The following is a 20,044-nucleotide window of genomic DNA, read 5'->3' as shown; positions in this document are numbered from 1 at the left end:
TTTGAGCATCAAGAGATCACACAAGGCCTTTGTTTAAAACTTTGGCTTAAACCTCTAGACAATATGCTTTCCCCCCCCTTTTTTTCAAGGAATGCTAGTTTTGTAGAATCAAAGCACTAAATTTATGCTTCACATTTTTTATTTGCATTTGTTTTCTATGCCAAAAAAAAAAAGGCTTTACTTAATGTATTAATCAAGAAAGCCTGTTAAAGGAGTCGTTAGAAGATCTTTGTGGAACGACAGTAACGGCTAAATACACAGGATGCACATGAAATTCTAAAAAAAAAAAAAAAAAGATTGTGTGAAACTCTTAGATGATCTTCTGCTGGCCTGTCTTCACCTCTCACTCCTGTTTTGCTGCCATTGCTGAAAGGTTATCTGCTTTCTGCACACAAACAAGTAAAGTTAAAGGGATAGTCTGGTCATTTTGGATACATATTAGATAGATTTCATGACACTGCGTAGATGGTGGCTGCAAAACTGATGTGTTTGCAAGACGTTTGTCCTCTTGAGATAGGAGTTCACTTCTTCACACCTTCCTTTGATGGTAAAATACTCAGCAATCGCAGGTAAACCTGGATCATTCTCATGTGGCAATGTAAACAGCTTAGATTATGGTTAAGAAATAATGAGGAGAAGCCAGAATGACGCACTTGTTAGGAAGTTTGACAGCGGTCCTTGAAAAACAAAATCATTTGTGTGATACGGTCAAACACATGACTGGTCAGAGTCCAGCGCAGTTTGTTTGCTTTCATTTCCTCATATGCTGTGCAATATCGCTGACTGACAAAAACAAAAACAATCAAATAATAATTAAAAAAAGCCATTTAAGGAAGGACGATAACACAACGTGACAATGAGCACAGGTCAAATATCAAATTGCTTTTACAAAAATGCACACTAAAAACTGCTGGGGTTAAAGCTGTTCAGTCACGAGTTGGGTCGGTTTGACCAAATATTGGGTCAGAAAGTTTCACCCAGTCCGCCATTTTAAGCCAGACATTAATCGCACTGAATGTGGACATCTCTTTTAGAGGCGCTACCTCGACTCCTGGGAAAAAAAAAAAAGGCGTCAATTTTGTTTTCATTAACTTTTGTAGAAAACTTAACCCGGCATGCTGGCTCTAACCGATGACCTGCTGAGTTCAAACTCACTCGGTCCAGATTTTGACCAGCAGTTTTTAGTGTGTGATAGTCATCGTTTCAAAGTTTTATTTTGGTTGCTTTTAATCTGGTCTGTATCCCTGGAAAGCTCTTCCTTTAGTGTATTTACTGACTCAAACTCAAGTCTGCAGTTTCATGTCATGCATTCTCAAAAAAAAAACCCAAACCCCCATGACAACAGCTCCCAAAGTCTTTTTTCAGCTGCTTTAAGTTTGAAATGGTTTAAAATGGTGGAAATTCTGCGTTGTTTTAAATTTTATTTGTCAGTTCATGCTCACATTCCCAATGAGTCATCGCCAGATTTTTGCCAGTTTCAAATCCCCTTTTTTCTAGCAGCTTTTTTTTTGTATTCTTACAAAAGACTTCCTCTTTATAAACTCACAAGATCTCAGAACTTGTGTCTCATCATCAAGACCTTTCTCTTTGGTTTTGAGGGGTGTAACATGTTGGGAGCTCGGTGTTCCTGTCTGAGGATAATATCCTTTCAGTGAACTTCCTTAATTTCACCAGAAAAGAAATGTCTCTTCAGCCTTTTCAGACTGCAAACAGAAAGCAATTTCTTACATTTTAGCAGCCACAGTCTCTTTATTTTCTCCACTTTCATTTAAACATCTTAACATTGCGCCTCTAATTTGTCAACTTTAACCCTAGTATTTATTTTTTGATGTTCATGATATTCAAATTTTAATCAAATTTATCTTCTGGGTTGCTAGCAGTATTTCTTTGTGTTTTTATTAATCAATAAAAAGAAAAAGAAAATAAATTTGAATAAAGCTGCGTCAACTTGCATTACTTTATGACAAGTCAGCATCCAGGGAACAAGAATCTTCCTTCATTAGCTTTGTTACCCTCTTGTTTACAGTTCTGTGGCCATGTAGCTGACAGGGTGTCATAAATTAAACAATCAGAAGTGACAAATAGAATGGGCCCATTGTTGTTCCTTGAAAGAGCACCGTATCAATGAAAGCAAATCAGACTAATAACAAAAAAAACAGTGCTTAGTACGACAAAACAGAAGCAATGCTGTGGCTCGCTCAAGATACTGTATATCAATCATCAGCTGGTATAAGGCCGACTGGGATGGTCAGCGGCTTTGTGGATTAAAGGCTAAAGGAGTGGAATTGTGTATGAACACGTCAAGTTAAACGAGTCACACTGTAATCCTTTAGCAGGAATGGAACTGCAGCAGAAAAATGCTGTGAAAGTCACTGTATTTAATTGTTTTTTTTGTTTGTTTGTTTGTTTTTTTTTTTTTGCTTTGAGAACCAGTTGCAAAAGTTGTTTAATTTGAACAAAACTGTAATAGGTTACCCCAGAGTTGCTTTACACTCAACGAAAGACCCCGTCCCATCATTTCCCCATGTATATATTTTATTCTAAGCCAAAGAACCCCAACATAAAACAGTCAAGCCCTGTTATTTTCCTTAACCCCTGCACCTTAATGTGACTTCATTTTGCTGCTGTAATTTTCATTTATTTATGTGCCCATGTTAACTCAGATTTGAGCTACATGTTGGAAGCCCCTTCACCGTTAGGGGGCCTCAGCTGAGTGCCGACGCTACATTCTCCTGGTTTAAGTCACCGTTGCTGCATTCAAGCGCACCTCGTGCGCCCCAACGACAGCCATTAAAAAGGGAAATGCGTCTTTAAACAAAAAGGAAGAAATTAATGTTTCGCGTTTTGTCATACGCCGATGAGAAGAAGCCACGCGTGCTGTCGGTTTCAGATCAAACGGAACCCCTCGAGTTCGTTGTAGTCGCCGGGCTAGTCCGGCGTTGCTGACATTTACGCAAATTTCTTTGGGCAGTGAAGGCAGCACCGGTGACCGCTTCTTGAGTCAGAAACCGCCTGCCAATGAAACCACCAGGCTCACCGAGGAGTCCTGCCATATTACGGCGACAACCTGCGCGTTTCCACGGTAAGGCCGCCACACTGTACTGTTTTACTGCTGTTTCGTTTTCCCCGAAAGGCACCTAAAGCTATCGGCTAACATCTCTCCCAGTCTGCTCGAAGTGTGTTGGGTTTTTTCGTTTTTAAATTTTTTTTTTTTACTGAAGAAGTCGTGCCAGGAAAAGGTGGCGGTTGGTGACTGAGGTATCTATGCTGCTGCGAAAACTCTTGACATAGCGACAGCTGCTTCTTATCCTTTTTCTTCTTAAAAATAAAATAAAATAAACATTTACAGTGTGCGCCACACCCACGCAGTCAAACGTAGCGTTAGCTAACAGATAACCTCTCCTCTTCACGCTGGCCTCGGGCTGCGATATTTTACCAGCTGTCGGGAAAAACAAAACAAAACAAAACAAAAACAACAACAAAACCCATCTCGTTCTCCTCCGTCCGGATTCAGCGTGACCCGGGGAGGCCTCGGCCCGAGGGGGGACCTGCGGAGGGTTCGTTTTCAGGTGTGTAAACCACGTTTCTGCTGCGGCACAAGTAAACAAATTGCCGAGAAAAAACCCCCACCCGAGATACGTGTTCGTGTTCCGACGAGCAGCGCCCAGGAGGGGCTAGGCTGTATTTTTAGCTAGCAGGCTAGCTGGCTACAGTCTTCAAGACGCCAGTCGGAGCTCGGCTTTTATTTTTAGGCGGTCAGACTCTTAAGCTCTTAAGCCGAAGGATGCAGGGACTTCCGACGGGCAAACGTGAAAGAAGCGCGCGCGTTCACCTCCATGAAACCCGGCCTTACAGGTGGGCATCTGTGTGTGTGTGTAAACACTTAGCATAAAAGTAACTGTACGCTCGGGTTACCCAGACTGGAGGTGTAATCCAATTACTGCTGTTTTCCACGATCAAATCATTGTTTCGATCATTTGAGTTGACTGCCTTCCAGTAAAACAAAAAATGCAACATTTACATCTGTGATTTAAGGCTGTAAGACTGTAAAATAATCACAAAATACTGTCTACCTGCTGTTTGCACCAGAGCTCTTGTCCGTCAGAGTAATTTGGTTTTTCCCAACTGTGCAGTTTGAATATGCAAAATGCCCCTTTTTCTGTCTCTCTTGTCGTCGGGATGTCCATGGATTTGTTCTGGAGGAACTAAATGTTTCAGGACCTCGCTCAGGCTATGTCTGAGTTTGTTTAAAAAGTGGTTAATTTAATCCTGGCTGCTTTTAAGCAGGAGTTGAGTCTGCAGCTAGGCTGTCTGATTTTTTTTTTTTTTAACATCAGGACAGAAAACCCCCAGGGCAAGCCTTGAGTGGTCATTTGACACTTTGCAGGGATACGAGACAATGCTGGACCTCCTAATACCAAAAGGTCTAAGGAAAATAACAAAAACTGAGGTTTTAATCAGTTTGTTGAGCTTTGCCAACAATGGGAGTGCCTGTACGTTATTTCCTCCGACGTCTGCGCCGATCGCACTAAGAAAGGACCTCTCTGTGGACTTTTTGTGCTGCGACGACGAGAAGGCGTCCAGTCTGGGGTCTGTCAAGCGTGCATTGTGCGGCGGGACACGGGTTGCTATTAGGAGGTTCGATTCTCGAGCTCGCACAGTGTGACATGACATGTAGTGGTCATTTACGATGGCCGAAATCCGCACGTTAAAAAAGAAAATTACAAATCAGTTTTAAACCAGTGTGGTAAAGGTACTTCAGTACTTATTCTTCTCTGTTTTTTTTTTCCCTTTTTAGTAAAGTCAACTTGCTACAACAGACCGCAGACTTCCTCCTTTGAGTAAAGAGAAGGGGGAAAAAAAGAAAATCATCACATACAATTATTTAGTCTGTCGCATCGTCATCATTAGAAAGACAGAAAATGTGGAACTTCCAACAATCTGTTTTGGACTTGAAACGCTGCCATTGATAAATCAGCCAAGAGAGACGGCGATCGAAATAAACAGTGGTCTGTCTGTACTGGGGGGGACAAAAAACAAAACAAAACTGGTGAGAAAGCAACTCTACACAAGAACAAACCTCGTGTGACAGCAGTCTGTGTCAAGAGGGTGAAGTGTTAAAAGGGGTTATTGTTGTCACTGTATTCAGCCTTGTTGTCCCCCTCTCCCCCGCCCCTCTTTGCCCTGGTGCCAACGCAGATCATGTCAGACTCCTACAAGTAAGTAAAGGGGGGGGAGGCATTTGACAAAAGCGCCGGCGCAGTCTGGTGGAAACGCTGAGCTGTATGTAGACCCGGCTACAAGCTAGGATTCAGTTTTAGAAAACCAGAGGCCCTTGACAACCACTGTATTGACCAAACAGTAGCTCAGGAATATCTCTTACGTGTTCTAGCCTGGGAAACAAACAAACAAAAAAGCATTGCCACGTGTCGTGTTGTGTCTTTCAAGAGCTGGGGAATGTTGACACTAGCTAATCTCTCGCATTACTGGCTAGCGAGTCTTTCGAAACCTGGGTGGCTTCAGAGTAGCGTTCAGCTGAGGGTTTAAAACGGTTGATTATATCTGGATGTGCCTTGTCGTCGTTGTTGTCGTGTGTTTCGCATTTTTCCCTGCTACTCCAATCCACCTGCCCAAGATAATGTCACCTGCATGTTTTATCAGTGGTTTTGACTGCATAGTTGCAGGAAGGAGATCAGTGTACAGCCTTAAAAAATGTGCTGTATGTCTGTAAGTTAGTCTACTATTAGAACCCAGGTTGAGCTGATATTAGTGCCCTTTTTTTGGATGTTTGGAGTTATTGTAACCCTTTTCTAATGGGAGATTGTGGAAAAGTTTACTTTCTGATTGATAGGATGCACGTATGCTTGACATGGCCTCCTTAAAGGGCGAGGCCATCATTGCCTCATTAAACTCCCCACAATCAAGTTGCTGTTCGAAGCAAACTTGCGCATTATAAACCCAGTAACCTGAACTGTTTCTTGGTCACTTTCTCCGTTATTGTTTTCTCCTGGATCATCAACTTGTGATCATTCGATCCCAGGCTTCTCTCCAGCGAAGCAGGGTGCAGTGGGGCTTTTTTTTTTTTTTTCCATAGTGTTTCTGCCATAATTAGAAACAGATGTAGTTTTACTGCGAGTCACATGATGTCCCAGTTTCTGGAGGCCTACTGTAGGTTTTGGAGATCCTAGGCAAGCAGTGCTTTGATACAATCTTTTTTTTTTTTAATGTATATATTTTTGGAATTAAATCATCACAAACAATTGGATCAAATTTGACAAGCAGTGGAGTCTATTATCATGTCACCTTGTATTTGAAGAAGGTAGAATAAAATGCAAGGTGAAGGTGAGCCGAGACCTGATGAAGACCACTTCTTTCCATGGTTCCTGTCCTCTTCAGCCTGCTTTAATCGGGCCTCAGTCGCAGTCGAAGCTTGTTTCGAAGGACCCCTGAAACTAATAACTTGTTTTTCCACAGCAAAGTCATGCTATCTGAGTATCTAGGGGTGTTTGGCTCAAATGAAAACAGAAAGATAAAAAAAAGATAAACATATTTGTTGTAAACCATGCAAAGGTGTGGGGAAAAAAACTAAAAACATTCAACCGTAAACTGTGCAGATTTGAGTTTAAATGAAAAATTCAACAACCTATTGCTGTGATGTCAAAGGAGAGTTATAGGGATAAATTTAACAAACTTGTAGTTCAGTGTAGGAGACCTGTTTATAGTTCTTCACGTACCAATTCTTTTTCCTTTTTATCTTTAAAAGATGCTAGAATTACTGTGTGCACAAACGTTTTTTTGTTATTCGTCCTTTAAGAAATAACGTCCAGAGCTACATGAAAATAAGAAGCAGGAGGACAGAATTTGGGGCAAAAGGTTTCAGATGATGTCTGTCTTCCTTGTTCTGGGTGTCACCTCATCTCCACTTACCAAATGTGTTTTCGACTCAGATTCAAATGAACAAGAACGTAGCTTTAAAAACACTAATTCATTCAGTTATGGGGGGAAAAAAATGAAGTCATGAACCATTAAAAGCTAGTTAGCAGTTAGTGCTTAGTTTCAACTTCTCTGGCTTTTGTGATAGTATCATTCAAGGCATGGAAAATTGACTTTCAGTTACTTTTTTTTTTTTTTTAATTGCCCCATAAAAGGTTTCATGCGTTTGCACATAAAAACCAATTTGCTTTAGGACGGGTGTGTCTTGTTCAATGATTCCTTGACGCGTGAGGAGAGTGACAGTTGAACCGCCGGGCCGTCTGCGTGTGTACGCACCATCTTCCATATGTTTCCTCTACTCCAAATATCTATCTTTCTACGCTCTAAGAATCATCGAGGCGTTCATTTGACCGCACTGTGCAGCAAACTCAGCTTTGTGGCAGTGAACGTCTTCACAAGGCCATGTCTAGAATATTTTGTTGTTTATTGTTTGATATTTTGGTCTGTTTGTACGTCTCTTATTTAATCCAAGCAATGGCAATGTTTCCTAGAATAGTTAAACGGTTTAGAGAGTTTTGTTAGGACGTAAATGACAATAACAATAAGATAAACGGATCTCGAACTTGTGGGGTTTTCATTTCCTTCTCGATTTGAAAAGGCAAGTTTTTATCTAGTTTAAATCAATAGGGGTAGGTCATGTTTTGTAAATTTTAAAAGGTTAACTTCACTTTTAGTTCACAATGGAAATGTTTTGTCCTAAACTGTGAGGAGGTTCGTTAGTTTGCAGGGTCAAATTAAGGACGGCGGCGTTCAGCGCGCTCGTCAGGTTTGCAGAGAAGTCAGGAATGTTTTCTAGTTTGTTTTTGCCGTTATGGTCGAACGCATCGAACTGTTGGTTACCAAACTGACTGGACGGAACGTTGTGCTTCCAGAGCAAGGTTTCTCGAGTCCGACTTTCACGTAGTTCTTGAAAAGCTCCTCATATCATAGGGGTTATGCTTGTAGCAGTGTTATGACAAATCAGTAAGGAGGAGTTGTAAAAATTAAAACGTCAATTTTTTTTTCTTTTCTTTTAGAAAATTGTTTCGGAAACCATATTGGAAATATGATGGCAGTGCATTCACGTTTAAATTCATCCTTGGAAAAATGTACAGGTTGTCAGATATGTGTAATGCTGTGTTTATGGCTCATTCGTTGTAAGACTTATTAGAGGATTTATTTTATTTTAGGTTTTGGTTATCAACAAAAGATTTATTTTTAATCTTTTCCAAGAGCTTGAGTGCTTTACCAAGAAGCTCGTGGCCTCCAGGAACTGCAGGATTCATTAACCAATTTCTAAGAGGCGTCATGTCCCGAGGCAGTAGAACAGAATTTTGTTTTTCTTTTTCTGCTTTTTTATTTTGCTGTATTGGTTCCATTCATTATAATAAAGAGGGACACCTTGGGGCTTTTTGATTTTGTGTTACTTGGAATTAACACTTTTTTTTTGGATTCGGTGACTTGAAAGGAAACCAGTGGTGACGAATCGGTGTCAGCGTAACGTTTTTGCAAAAACCCAAAAAGTTTAAGGCTGTAGCTGTTGGTGAGAGCCGAAGCCCAGTGTTACACCAGCCCGGAGCTTAATCATTAAAGAACATGGTGTTAATTTGCAACTTGTCAAATTCTTGCTCTGAATATTGGGCTTCGCAGTCTGTACAGGAAACGCACTTCATTCTTAGAAAACTCACCGCAAACACAAACGAAACTTCACGTGTTGGCAGAGAGGTACAAATGTGAGGCGAAGAGCCATCCCAGAGAGTGTTTTTTTGTGAGCTTTTAGACACTTCTTCAGTTTAAAAAGGAAAAAAATATAAAAAATTCCCCCCATTCCAAGCGTTCGTCAAACACCCCAGCTGAAGGCTGCATACTGCTGGTCACAGAGCATCTTAGGTGTTCACAGTAGTACGACAGTTACAGTATGTGTGAAGGATTAATCTCCTCTTGTAAATACATTCAGCCCATAGCTAAGAAATTCTCAGAAATTGTAGTTTAACCAGTAATACCACTTGAAATAGGCTTGGCTCAGTTCTGTCAACATTGACCTCACCCCCCCCCCCATGTGAGGTTTGTGTACGTGTTGCAAAGGGATACAGGTGACAGTGCATTGTTCTCTCAGTCATAGTTTGTCTGAAAACACACAAAAAAAAGCTGTAAAGAGATACTGTCATTTAAACGCTGTGTGCAAAGAGAGAAAAAAACGGCGTAGGAACACGACGTAGGGGAACAGATGGCGTATTCATTTTCAGAACAGGTTATTGTGGGGCCAATATCGTGTTTATTACATTTTGTGACCTAATACCGCAAGCAACCACAAGTATTTGTGTCGATGTATCTGATAAAGAAAACTACAGAAGTGTATGTGAAGGAACATAAAGGGCTCGTCTGTTTTAGTTCCAACTTTTTTCAGTTCTGGTTTCGGTATGAGAGCCTCCATTTGATTTTTTTTAAAAATGTTTTGGTTCAGTGTAAAACTGAAATCCTGTAGCTGTGATTATTAATTTGGTCTTTGGTCAATGTGGCGTACAATGAATAAAGTTCAGTTTATTGTAAAAACAAATGAAGATGACAAATTAACTTTGTTCGCTGTTTAAGCTGAATCACAGTTTTATGCCGTCCACAAAGCTTTCCTTGTTGCTTCTTGCAAGCAGCTCTTGCCCGTGCATGTTGTAAAAAGCCCTTATTGCTGGGCTGGAGTGTTCAGACAATGTTTAAAAGCCATCCTGTAGATATTATAATAGGCTCTGTGTTCCAGACGACAAAGGTTGTGTAAGACTTTCTCTTGGCTGTCTGGTTTGTTACCCCTATGTAAACACCTCCTGCGTTGTATGTTGGCACATATTCGTGTGTTTAGTTCTGACAATTTGACGGAATATATCACTAGGCAACTAATGCGTATTACTAATGAAAGAACAGAGCAGGCAAAAAGGGTGACAAACAGTGCGGGTCATACAAGAACAGTGTGAAATGGAGTGAGGAGGATGGAGTGAGAAGATGAAACGGGGCGATTAACAGTTTCCTTTTTTAGTTGTTAGAGAGCTTTTCCTGTTGACTTAAAGGAAGCGAAATTCAGTGACTGATGTGCCACTTCCGGCTCACATTTAGGTCGGGTATTTTAGGAGTAAAAGATGTGGTGCTTGGAGCGGTAATCTCGGTAAGGCTGGGCCAAGCAGCTGAAAGTGAGTCACTTGATCTCACTCTTTGCTCTCATAGGTTGCGTTTCGACACGGCATGTTTGTCACCATCAGCCTGACGTTTTGTTGCTCTTAGGTGGGATCTTTTTCTAGAGATGACACATGTGTGGCGTTTAACCAACCAGCAGCCTGTTTGCCTCCTCCTAGGCCCCTCCAAACTCTGAGAAGGGAGAGATTTACTGATTGAAGCTGAGGTCAGGTTATGGTAATCTTTTAATCGATTCTAAACTCCCACAGAACACAACTTTTTTTTTTTTCGTTCTCCTTCCTTTTATTCGATTCGAGTTTGCCTACAAAACAAGTGTTTTGGTGCATTTTGTTAATTTTGAAGATGGAAACAAAATAATGTTTCATATAAATTGAGATTTTAGAAACTTTTTGGAGTACTAATGGCAGTCAAGGCAGCCTTAAGTCTTCTTGTAAATTACCCTGTGAAGTTGGAATCCCTTTTTTGTGGAAGAGTCAGTCTTTCCTTCTCTGTTGTTCAAGCTTCACCCAGTTGGTTGAGGACTGCTGGTGCAGGCTCAGCCATTTTTAGGGTTTTCCGAAGTTGCACAGTTGTGTTCAGGTCCACGTTCAGGTGCATGTTTACTTTTGTACCAGAGATTTTTATTGCGAGGGCCACTCGTGTGTCTTCCCGTCGAGCTGCTTTGGGTTGTTTATTGAAATACAACTCCTAGCTGGAGCTTTAAGAGCCTGAGAAAGTTCTTCTTTTTCTCAAAATGGCTTTTTTTTTTCAGAATCGTATTTTCTTCTACCCTGACTAGTCTCCCAGCTTCTGTCACAGAAAAACATCGCGGCAACATGATGCTTCCAACATATTGACAAGTGTGGTATAAGAATAGTCTGTGCCTGGTTTGTGCATTTAATTGTAATTGTTTAATGTTTTATTGGTTCTGGAGCAGAAGAAGCATGTAGTGAGCCGCAATACTGTGTACTATTTTATACTATTAAAATATGAAAACACATGTGTACCTGATTTCTCACTTCAGTAAATAAGTAGGTCAGTCTGTGGTATATTTTGTGCTTTCAGAGTTGAGTCTGTCTCGTGTATTTGTTTGTGGTTTGGTCAGGAGAAAAAAAAAAGTCATGTCACTTCCTGATCTGGAAACATCCTGGACCTTAATGAATGATGTTTGTGATGTAGGGAGATGTTAGTATTCATAAGAAAAAAAAAACATGACAATGGATCTTTGTGCTTTTAGAAGCACTCCCTTTGACCTACAGCTGACCTGCATGTAACAACTCCAAAACTGTCCATCCTTGATTTATGATAATAACCAGAGTTCTGAGAGAAAAGAGGAGACTTTCAAGCCCAGGGTCTTTTCTTTAGGGACGATCTTCTTCATCAAAGTGGTATTACAGGACTTCTTTCTGCTTGCAAACAGTATTGCATTGACTATGTTCTGAAAGCCTGCCTCTTTAGTATTCGTTATTTTAGTTGATTTTTAAACATTAGGATTAGGACCATGAACATTTATCGTCATCTCAATATCACTGAGCGCAACATCGATATTCTGAAGGACCATTTGGGCAGCAATAAATTATAGGCCAGTATATTTCAGGTACCATGCATTCATGTTCTGTGTGGTAATAATATATATGGTTAATCAAGCAGACTCGCTAGCCTTGGTGACCACACCTGGTTTAGATGCTAGTCATGACAGAAGTGATGTTGTTAATAATATTAAACGGTGTTACACACCACAAGTCTTTCTAATAGTGTACAGCCCTGTTTGATTAGGAGATATGCATGTTCTCATAGGATTTAAGAATACAAATTACACAGAGTTAAACACAGTTAATTCTGAAATTGGTGGCACAAAGTATCAAGGCACCCTATTTGACTCATTTAATAGTTTTATTCATTTATTATTTTTTGGTTTAAGATGGGTTTGTTTTTTCCATCGCCTCTCAGTTGAGGGAGATTATTTTCGGAGCTGCAGACTTAAAGCTGATTCATTGACCAAAGGTCGATAGCACAGCTGAGTCAGTGACAGCTAATCTGTTAATAGTCTGATGCAAGGGCTGCTTGTCACTGTTCTTCTTTTTATTGCTTTTAAAAACCAAACGCCTTTGCCCTCGTCCAACTGGGTTCAGGTTCACAGCTGGGCTGTCATGTGGCCGACGCAGTAAGAAGTCTTCTTCGATAATGGCCACGTGCTTTTGTGTTTGTTCCCGAGTGTTCATAAACTGCAGGGTGATGGCGAGGTTGTAAAAAAAACCAGCGTAGAGTCTGTTTATTTGATTCTGTTTTGCTGGCCTCATTGAAAAGGCCTCTGAGCAGAGATGAGGTGACACGAGGTGAGACGAGGTACCCATGTGCAGTTTGTTTTCCTGCCAACTGTCCGGTCTGCCTGGGTATTTAGCTGCTTTTTGCCTGGTCCGAGCTGGCTTAACGGAGGCGTGACTGCTGGCTGACTGCCCTCCGGACAAGGCCGGGCTGAGTTAGTTCTCAGTTCTGACCTTCACTCTGATTTATGAGTTCCTCCTTGCACTCCGCTTCCCTCTTTTCCAACCGGTTTCCTCCTACCCATGTAGATCAGTGCTCCTCTCGAGTGTAACACCCTACCCCCATCCCCATCCCACACACACATGCAGAGACACCCTGTGTCTCCCACTGACTATCACTGTCAGTAAACAAACGGATGATATGTAGCAGATGTGAGTTCATATCCATGCTGTTGCCTAAAGTTTGGACAAGAGAGTACGTTAGAGAAAACAAACTAAAGTAAAACAAATCCAAAGTCACTTTTGTTTTATCCTAAATAGGCCTGGCTCAGAAGTTGTACTTCCTAGTTCTCGTTCTGGGTGTTGTATTCCTAACCGAAATAGATGTTCAGTTTTTAATCAGTCTCACACAAACTATCTCAGCATTACTTTTATTTAAAGAATGTAGTAAAATAGGAAGCCTGCCTTACTCCCCCTGGCCCTCAAAGAGCAGCTGTATAAATAAAGTCATCAAGACTAAAAAGCCTCCACAGTTTATAACCACACAGCAGCTGCTGGGCATGTGCTGTATTACATGTGATACGGTAGTAGATTTAAACTTAAAAACTCTATCAAATGGCTTATATTAACCGTAACCTCTTATATTGACCATTTTTAAGATGGAGGAAAACACATTTACAGATGCATGACTTTTGTTTAGTTGTTTCCAATAGAATTTAACCACTATCTAGTGCTTATCAGTTGCAAATTAGTTTGGACTTTACATCACTGTGGTATTGTGAGTTCAACAATGGGAAGTTAAAGCTAGGTTGAGGTAAGATGAGCTTACAGAGTGTTTATAGGGCTTCCAGGTCTTCGAAGGCATTTGTTTCAGAAAGCCGAAAGTTATGAAAATGAACCTGTTTCTTGCAACTAATGTGTATAATCATTTTATCTGTTCTCAACAATAAGCGTATTTAGGAGTGACTACTGCTTTCTCTAATTCACAGCAATTTCTTCGTCTTTTAACAGAGTTCCAGAGGTTTGAAAAAGCCCGCCTGTCCGGCCAGTCGTACAGTGGACATAATCCTGAAGCACCCTCCTGCCTTCCGTCTCACTTTTTGATGTCAAGAGGAGCCTGTGCTCCCTCTGGATGAAAGACGCGTCATGTGCCAATATTGGAGATGTCTTTTTGCTGCCGAATAGACGGCCAGTGCTTTAGTAACACTTGCCCTCTCGTTTGAGGACCCTCCTAATCCTCCACATCTCCCACTGACCAAGATGAAGAAGGTGGAGGATTGGTCCCCAGAGGATGTTTCTGACTGGCTGAACAAAGAGGGGATGCCAGAGTACATAGATCCCCTCTGTAAAGTTGACGGCCCCGCTCTGCTCAGACTCACTAAGGTCGACTTTCAGACGTATCCCCTCTCCCAGTGGTCGTCCGATGGCGGAGACCAGCTGCTGGAGCGAAGGGAAGCGCTACGGATAGCGACCCACATTGAGGCTCAGAAAAACGGTCACGCCAACGGGCATGTTGGGGGGATACCCAACGGAACCAGTAAGCCCCAGAGGAATGGCACGTTGGAGGGGAAGGACTTTAGGGGGGAGATGATCCGCATTTCCATGCCTACGATGGAAAACACGCGCTCCTCGTTCCCGACAGAGTGGGGGAAGACGGGCATAGCGTTCCTCTACGCTGTGATTTGTTTCGTCACCACCACCGTTGTCATTTCAGTGGTCCACGAGAGAGTGCCTCCAAAAGAGCACACGCCACCACTGCCCGATAAGTTCTTTGACCTGTTTGACAGGGTGGAGTGGGCCTTCTCCATCTGTGAGATCAACGGCATGCTGCTGGTGGCTCTCTGGCTCGTACAGTGGCTTCTGCTCAAGCACAGGTACAGGCTCCGGGTTGCATTTACAGCACACCTGGCTCTCATTCACATTATCGAGTGTCGAAAGGTAGATTTAATTCGTCTTTAACCTCCCTTCCTTCTTTTTAGATCAATTATAGGCAGGAGATTCTTCTTCATTGTGGGAACACTGTATCTGTACCGCTGTATTACGATGTACATCACCACCCTTCCTGTTCCTGGGATGCACTTTAAATGTTCTCCGAAGGTATAATTCTGCCTTTTATGTCTGTGCCTGAAAACAAACGTGATAAGGGAAGTATAAAGGATAAGACTAATGTTGTAAAACAAACGTAATTAATTAATTTATTGATAGATTTATTGTTTGATTTATTTCCAAGCTTTGACAGGGAATTTGAACCACAGCTTTTATTGCCAGTCAAACCCCACACCTGTATTTTATTCGCTGTTTTATAAGAACATTGCACAACTTCATTGTGTGTAAAAGCAAACAGTAGATGGTAACGGCCAATTCTAATAGAAAAAAATAAGATTTACTGATGCATTAATCATTATTGTTTGACAGTTTTTCTGTCAAACTTTTTGAAAAAAGAACAAAGTAAAACTCATTACAATTTTTGTTTTTAATATTTGAACTACATTTATGTGTTTAGATATTTTTTACATAATGAAGCTTCAAATGCTGAGTTTAACATGATGATTACACATTTTCCTTTTTTTAAAATTTTAATTATTCACCAAATGTCAGCTGGTTAGTTGATCGTCAAAATAAGAGCTTTTACTGTTAAAGAGGAATTAGTGACTTTTGGGGAAAAAACCCCCCAAAGAAGTGGGTTCACTAATAACACAAAAGAAGTTCAGTTTTTGCTCTTTTACATCAAACATCTTGTATTTTTCTTTGCCATCACCACTGATATTCTCTGTATCACTCATACGCTAATGTCTGACTGTGTTATTTTATTTTTTTTCTTTTCTTTTTCAGCTCCTTGGAAACTGGGAGGCACAGATGAGGAGGATAATGAAAATGATCGCTGGCGGGGGCTTGTCCATCACAGGATCTCACACCATGTGTGGAGATTACCTTTATAGTGGCCACACTGTTATGTTAACGCTTACATTCCTCTTCATCAAAGAGTGTAAGTTCCACTGTGTCTTTAAAAAAAAAAGGTGAAATAACAAACCATCAATCAGATCTGACCTCAGTTTTATACTGCAATAATAAACACTATAAATAATTTGTAATGTATCATCTAGTGGACATTTAAGTCATTTATGAAACTATTTGTCTGCTTGACTGTCAAGTAAAATTCTTCTTATTTTATCTCCTATATCTCAGATATGTTAGTGTGACTTTGCTTTGACAACTCCTCTTGTCAGGAAATGTAGAAGCAGCTCAAAAGGAAGTATGTGGCAACATTACCACATCTTACGATTACTGGTTATGTTAAGTGAAGGCGAGAGATGTCGCCCGTTATGTAACCACACGTTTAGTTCCTCATCTCTGTTCTTCGATGCTGCTGCGTGCAGCTTTGAAACTTCAGCCTTTTCCAGCTGCCATGTGGAGTGAAGGTTTTTTTCTTCAATGGTATTTTAGAAGCTTCTTTCTGCTTCGTTTGTGTGGATAAATCTCGTCGATGCAGATCTGACATCTAGTGGTGAAAACTGGGAAAAGCTTTGTAAGGTTGATGGGAGTGTCGCGTTATTCCAGCTGCACTGTTTGTTCCTTCATCCTTTCACTGGAGCCAGATAGCTCATTTAGTCTGAAGTCATAGAATGGCTGATAAACACTCAAACTGGGGTCAAATGATGGGTTTTCAGTTGTGGAATATCCGACAGAGACTCCTCTTTTGTGGTGTTAACACGTGGGAGTGCTTTCTTTTTGATCGTCAGATTCGCCCAAGCGTTTTTGGTGGTACCACTGGTTCTGCTGGACCTTGAGTGCCGTTGGCATTTTCTGCATCCTTCTGGCCCATGACCACTACACCGTGGATGTGGTCGTGGCATACTTCATCACTACACGTCTCTTCTGGTGGTACCACACGATGGCCAACCAGCAGGTGAGTGCACGTGTCACTCCGCACACATTTGGGTGTTAATAAGGAGTTCTGCTTTATATATTTAAAGGGATAAAATAATATGAACTAGGGGGAGCTCTAACTGCTGGATATGTCACGGTAATCGGCTGATTTTCATCATGACCAGCTTTGACTGACACCTAAAAGATCAAGAGCTCCAAAATCCAATTCTAGTTTTCAGTCAGTGAATGCACTAGATGATTTAATTTTGTGGGGTTTTTTTATTTTTTATTTTTAAAGTGAGGAAGACCCAGAGATAGCTGCTTGTATTACCTGTAAGGTCTTCAAAAACAAAGTCAGAAAAGCCACAAGAAGTGTTAAAAAAACATAAACTACAAAAAGGAAGTATTACTTTTAGAGGTACATTTATAATTGCAAGCTTCTTAGTAGCAATTTTTTGTTGTAGTGCAGGCTGCTGTATAAGTACATACAATGTAAAATCCAACCATTTACTTTTTAATACACATTATTAGCAAGCAGGAGAATAAAGTCTAAAAAATAGATTTACAATGATCAGGTTTTATTATACCAGTAAACTATGTGAGGCAGACCACATTTTATAAATGAAATATAAAGAAGTAACATGTATAATAAAGTAAAGAAAGTAGGCTGTTATAGTTGCATATTTCTCCTTACTGACTTCTGCTACAAACTTTGCTGGGAGCTGTGTATTTATTATATGAAGTCACTGATTCACCAGATTCCAGTAGAATCCTCCCCCTAAAATACATCGGACTCAGCCCTTTCTTTTCTGTTTTCAGAGCAAAAAGTTTCCACAACTTGTCACGTTTACAGGTTAACCAGAAACTAGTAAAGGTTTCTATTATAGTTCTTAGAGGGAAAGCAGAAATGATTCAAACAGGAATCAGAAACACCCTTAAAAAGTGCAGTTGATGCATTTTTAATGTAACTCATTATCTGTTCATATTTCGTCATCATGAGGTTTTTTTTCCTTCTCTGATTTGTGTGTTTCAGTCGCTGAAGGAGACCTCACAGAGTAACCCGTTCTCCCGGGTTTGGTGGTACAGACTGTTCCAGTTTTTTGAGGAGAACGTGCACGGCACGGTCCCTCGGAGCTACCAGCTGCCGTTTTCGTGGCGAACGTTATATTGGAACCGTAGCGTGATGTACAGCAAACTGGACATCCAGTGACCCCCCCCTCCCCCTCCCCCGCTCCGTCAGGGTGAAGCAGGCGAGGACTGCGACTTCAACAAGTGCTATTTTAATCCCACAGAGGACACCGTCGTTCGCTGTAGCACTGTCCTCTTCACCTGTACTAACAGACACGTCCCTGTCCAAATGAGCAGCACTGTGACCGTCAAGAAAATTTTTTTTTCCTCCATTTGGTATCATCTGTAACCTCAGAACAATAATTTATTTGTTTTCATTTTCGCATCATGGGTCACAAACATTTCTGTTTTTTTTGCATCAAAACTGAAGCTTTTCATCCAACTTGCATAATTAAGTTTTTGTCAGTATGCTAACCCTCTCAGCACAGAAGTGTCAGTGTTTTCATGTTTTTAGATTTTTAGTGCAGTTACGGTCAAAAAGATGATCATTTGAAAATGACAATGCCATAAACGTTCTTTTCTTTTTTTATTTATTTTATAGCAACTTTTGATAAACTCTCCTTGCTAAAATGAAACAAAAGTGCAAAAATAATATTTTTTTCTAAATATCTCAAAACTTTATTTTTCAAACGCGAAAAAGATCTCCGACAAAAAGATTTTAAAGTTTTTTATCTTTTTCAAGATAGCTAACGGAGAGCGTAAGAGTCTCAAAATGGTATATAATTATTACAGTGCCTTTCTTAGCTTGATTGTCGAACAGTTCAAGTACAACGTGTGTCGCGTGTCGGCGTCGCGGCGCCCTCAGTCTCGTTCCTATGAATGTATGAAACGACATTAGCCTTACCAGAAGATTGGTCTTCCCCAAACGTGCAGCGAGTGAGATGTCCCGTCCAAACGATGCTTTATGACGTCAGCTTGGGCTTACTTGGTTAGCAGAGAAAGACGTGACTGTTAATCGTACTTAATGTACTTGTATGTCCGCAACATTTCAGTTTTCTCAGTCGGTCTTCAACCTGCAAGAGCCGTGTTTTTTAAAGCCAGAAGCCACAAACCATCACTTCCTGTTTGGACGTCTGATAAGGAACATCTCCAAGGTGCAGAGATAAGAGTTCTGGACCTGATCTCAACACCCTATATACAATTTTTTTTTTTTTTGTTGGTGACACATAAAGCAAAAAGTCTGGGCTTAAAGCATAAAAAGCAGAAGCTTCAGGCAAAGTTTCTGACGCCATCCTAAGTGAGGTGGCTGTGTTTGTTTCGTCCTCGTATTTAAGCTGCTACCCTGCAGTTTGAAGACTGTCTCTGAAGCTGCAACACCGAACTGTCTTCTCTCTAGAATCGGCAAACACTCGGCATGGTGCTTGTCTGTGGGAATAAGCTCAACATGCTGGTGCACAGAGCAGATGATTTATTTAGCCATAAATGGTCGGAAGAAAAATGTATTTTTTTATGAATGTGAAAATGCATCTGTATTTTTCCTAAAATTCAATCATGTATGCGTTTGGTTTTTTTTTTCCCCTTTTTGTTTCACCGTGTATAACTGACTGAACCATACGGAGTATTACACTAGTTTATGTAGAAGGACATAACCTCATTTCAGACTTAATTCAGAATCTCTAATGAAGACGTGCACTAATGTTTAGACTACAAATTTCATAGAAATAGTCATAATGCGACAAAACTTGAAACGGTTAAAGATGAGAAAATACCATGTTTTAAAAGTGAACCTGTGAAGCTCATATATTTCAAAAAAGTAAAGCTTCACACTCCTCATTGCTTTGTTTACTTTAAGAACGATTGTTTTAACCCTCTTAGAGCTTAGTAGGTTCTTCACATTTGGCCGCGTTTTGATAACCCAGACGCTGTTCGACCCAAATGGCTCTTTAGTTTAGCTTGAAGGCTGCAATTGTCGTGAAGGTTGTCCTGTTAGTATGCCAATTTTATTTTATTTTTTGGGTTTTTTTTGAAGCGTTTATCCCTTTAAACAAAATTAAAGTTGGTCTTATTTTTTTTTTAAATGTCTTTCTGTAAAGTATTTACCAAATCTGTTTCCCCGTTTGTGTCTGAAAGAGATGTTTGTAAGATGTACTACAGGAGTCTCCCTTTTTGAATGTTTTTGAATAAAAACATTTTACAGCCACGTGTTTGATTCCTTGTCAGGTTTCCTCCGCTTCACGTCAGGCTCACGCTGAGCCCGGAGGTGACGTCATGGCAGTCCCACCGGCGGCCAGCAGATGGCCTCATTGAGGCGTCTGGATGTGAGTGCAGAGCTGGTCGGCTGACACGGTTATTTCCTGTCTTTGCTCACTTTAGGTTTCTTGTTAACCTTCCACACATACATTTCGTGCACAAGGCATGTCTCTGTAACATCCTCTCTGTGGATAACGGCTCTTCAGATGAACACAGACTTGTATGGAAGCCAGTGGTCACTTGGG

General features: G+C 40.7%; 1 protein-coding gene across 2 annotated transcripts; it reads left to right on the top strand.

Moving 5' to 3' along the window:
- The first annotated feature begins 2,795 nt into the window (after positions 1 to 2,795).
- zgc:91976 (uncharacterized protein LOC492359 homolog) lies at positions 2,796 to 19,750 on the top strand. Of its 2 annotated transcripts, none has more exons than XM_017433016.3 (6): positions 2,796 to 3,082; positions 13,626 to 14,488; positions 14,594 to 14,711; positions 15,447 to 15,600; positions 16,355 to 16,521; positions 17,515 to 19,750. In XM_017433016.3, exons 2-6 carry the CDS (start codon positions 13,875 to 13,877, stop codon positions 17,689 to 17,691), a joined length of 1,230 nt encoding a protein of 409 aa, XP_017288505.1. In that variant the 5' UTR covers positions 2,796 to 3,082; positions 13,626 to 13,874; the 3' UTR covers positions 17,692 to 19,750. The 2 variants fall into 2 exon arrangements, with proteins under 2 accessions (XP_017288505.1, XP_037829564.1); XM_037973636.1 differs by lacking the exon at positions 2,796 to 3,082 and adding an exon at positions 3,549 to 3,569.
- Positions 19,751 to 20,044: the final 294 nt, after the last annotated feature.

Source organism: Kryptolebias marmoratus, linkage group LG22 (assembly GCF_001649575.2).
Source record: "Kryptolebias marmoratus isolate JLee-2015 linkage group LG22, ASM164957v2, whole genome shotgun sequence".
Classification (NCBI taxonomy): domain Eukaryota; kingdom Metazoa; phylum Chordata; class Actinopteri; order Cyprinodontiformes; family Rivulidae; genus Kryptolebias; species Kryptolebias marmoratus.
This window is presented reverse-complemented; position numbering and strand designations above follow the sequence as displayed.

Excerpts from the sequence above, each read along its gene's own strand:
- zgc:91976 (XM_017433016.3), top strand. The coding sequence starts at position 13,875 with ATGAAGAAGGTGGAGGATTGGTCCCCAGAGGATGTTTCTGACTGGCTG. Across the intron at positions 15,601-16,354 it reads ATTCCTCTTCATCAAAGAGT|ATTCGCCCAAGCGTTTTTGG; the intron begins GTAAGTTCCACT and ends TTTGATCGTCAG. Across the intron at positions 16,522-17,514 it reads ACACGATGGCCAACCAGCAG|TCGCTGAAGGAGACCTCACA; the intron begins GTGAGTGCACGT and ends TGTGTGTTTCAG.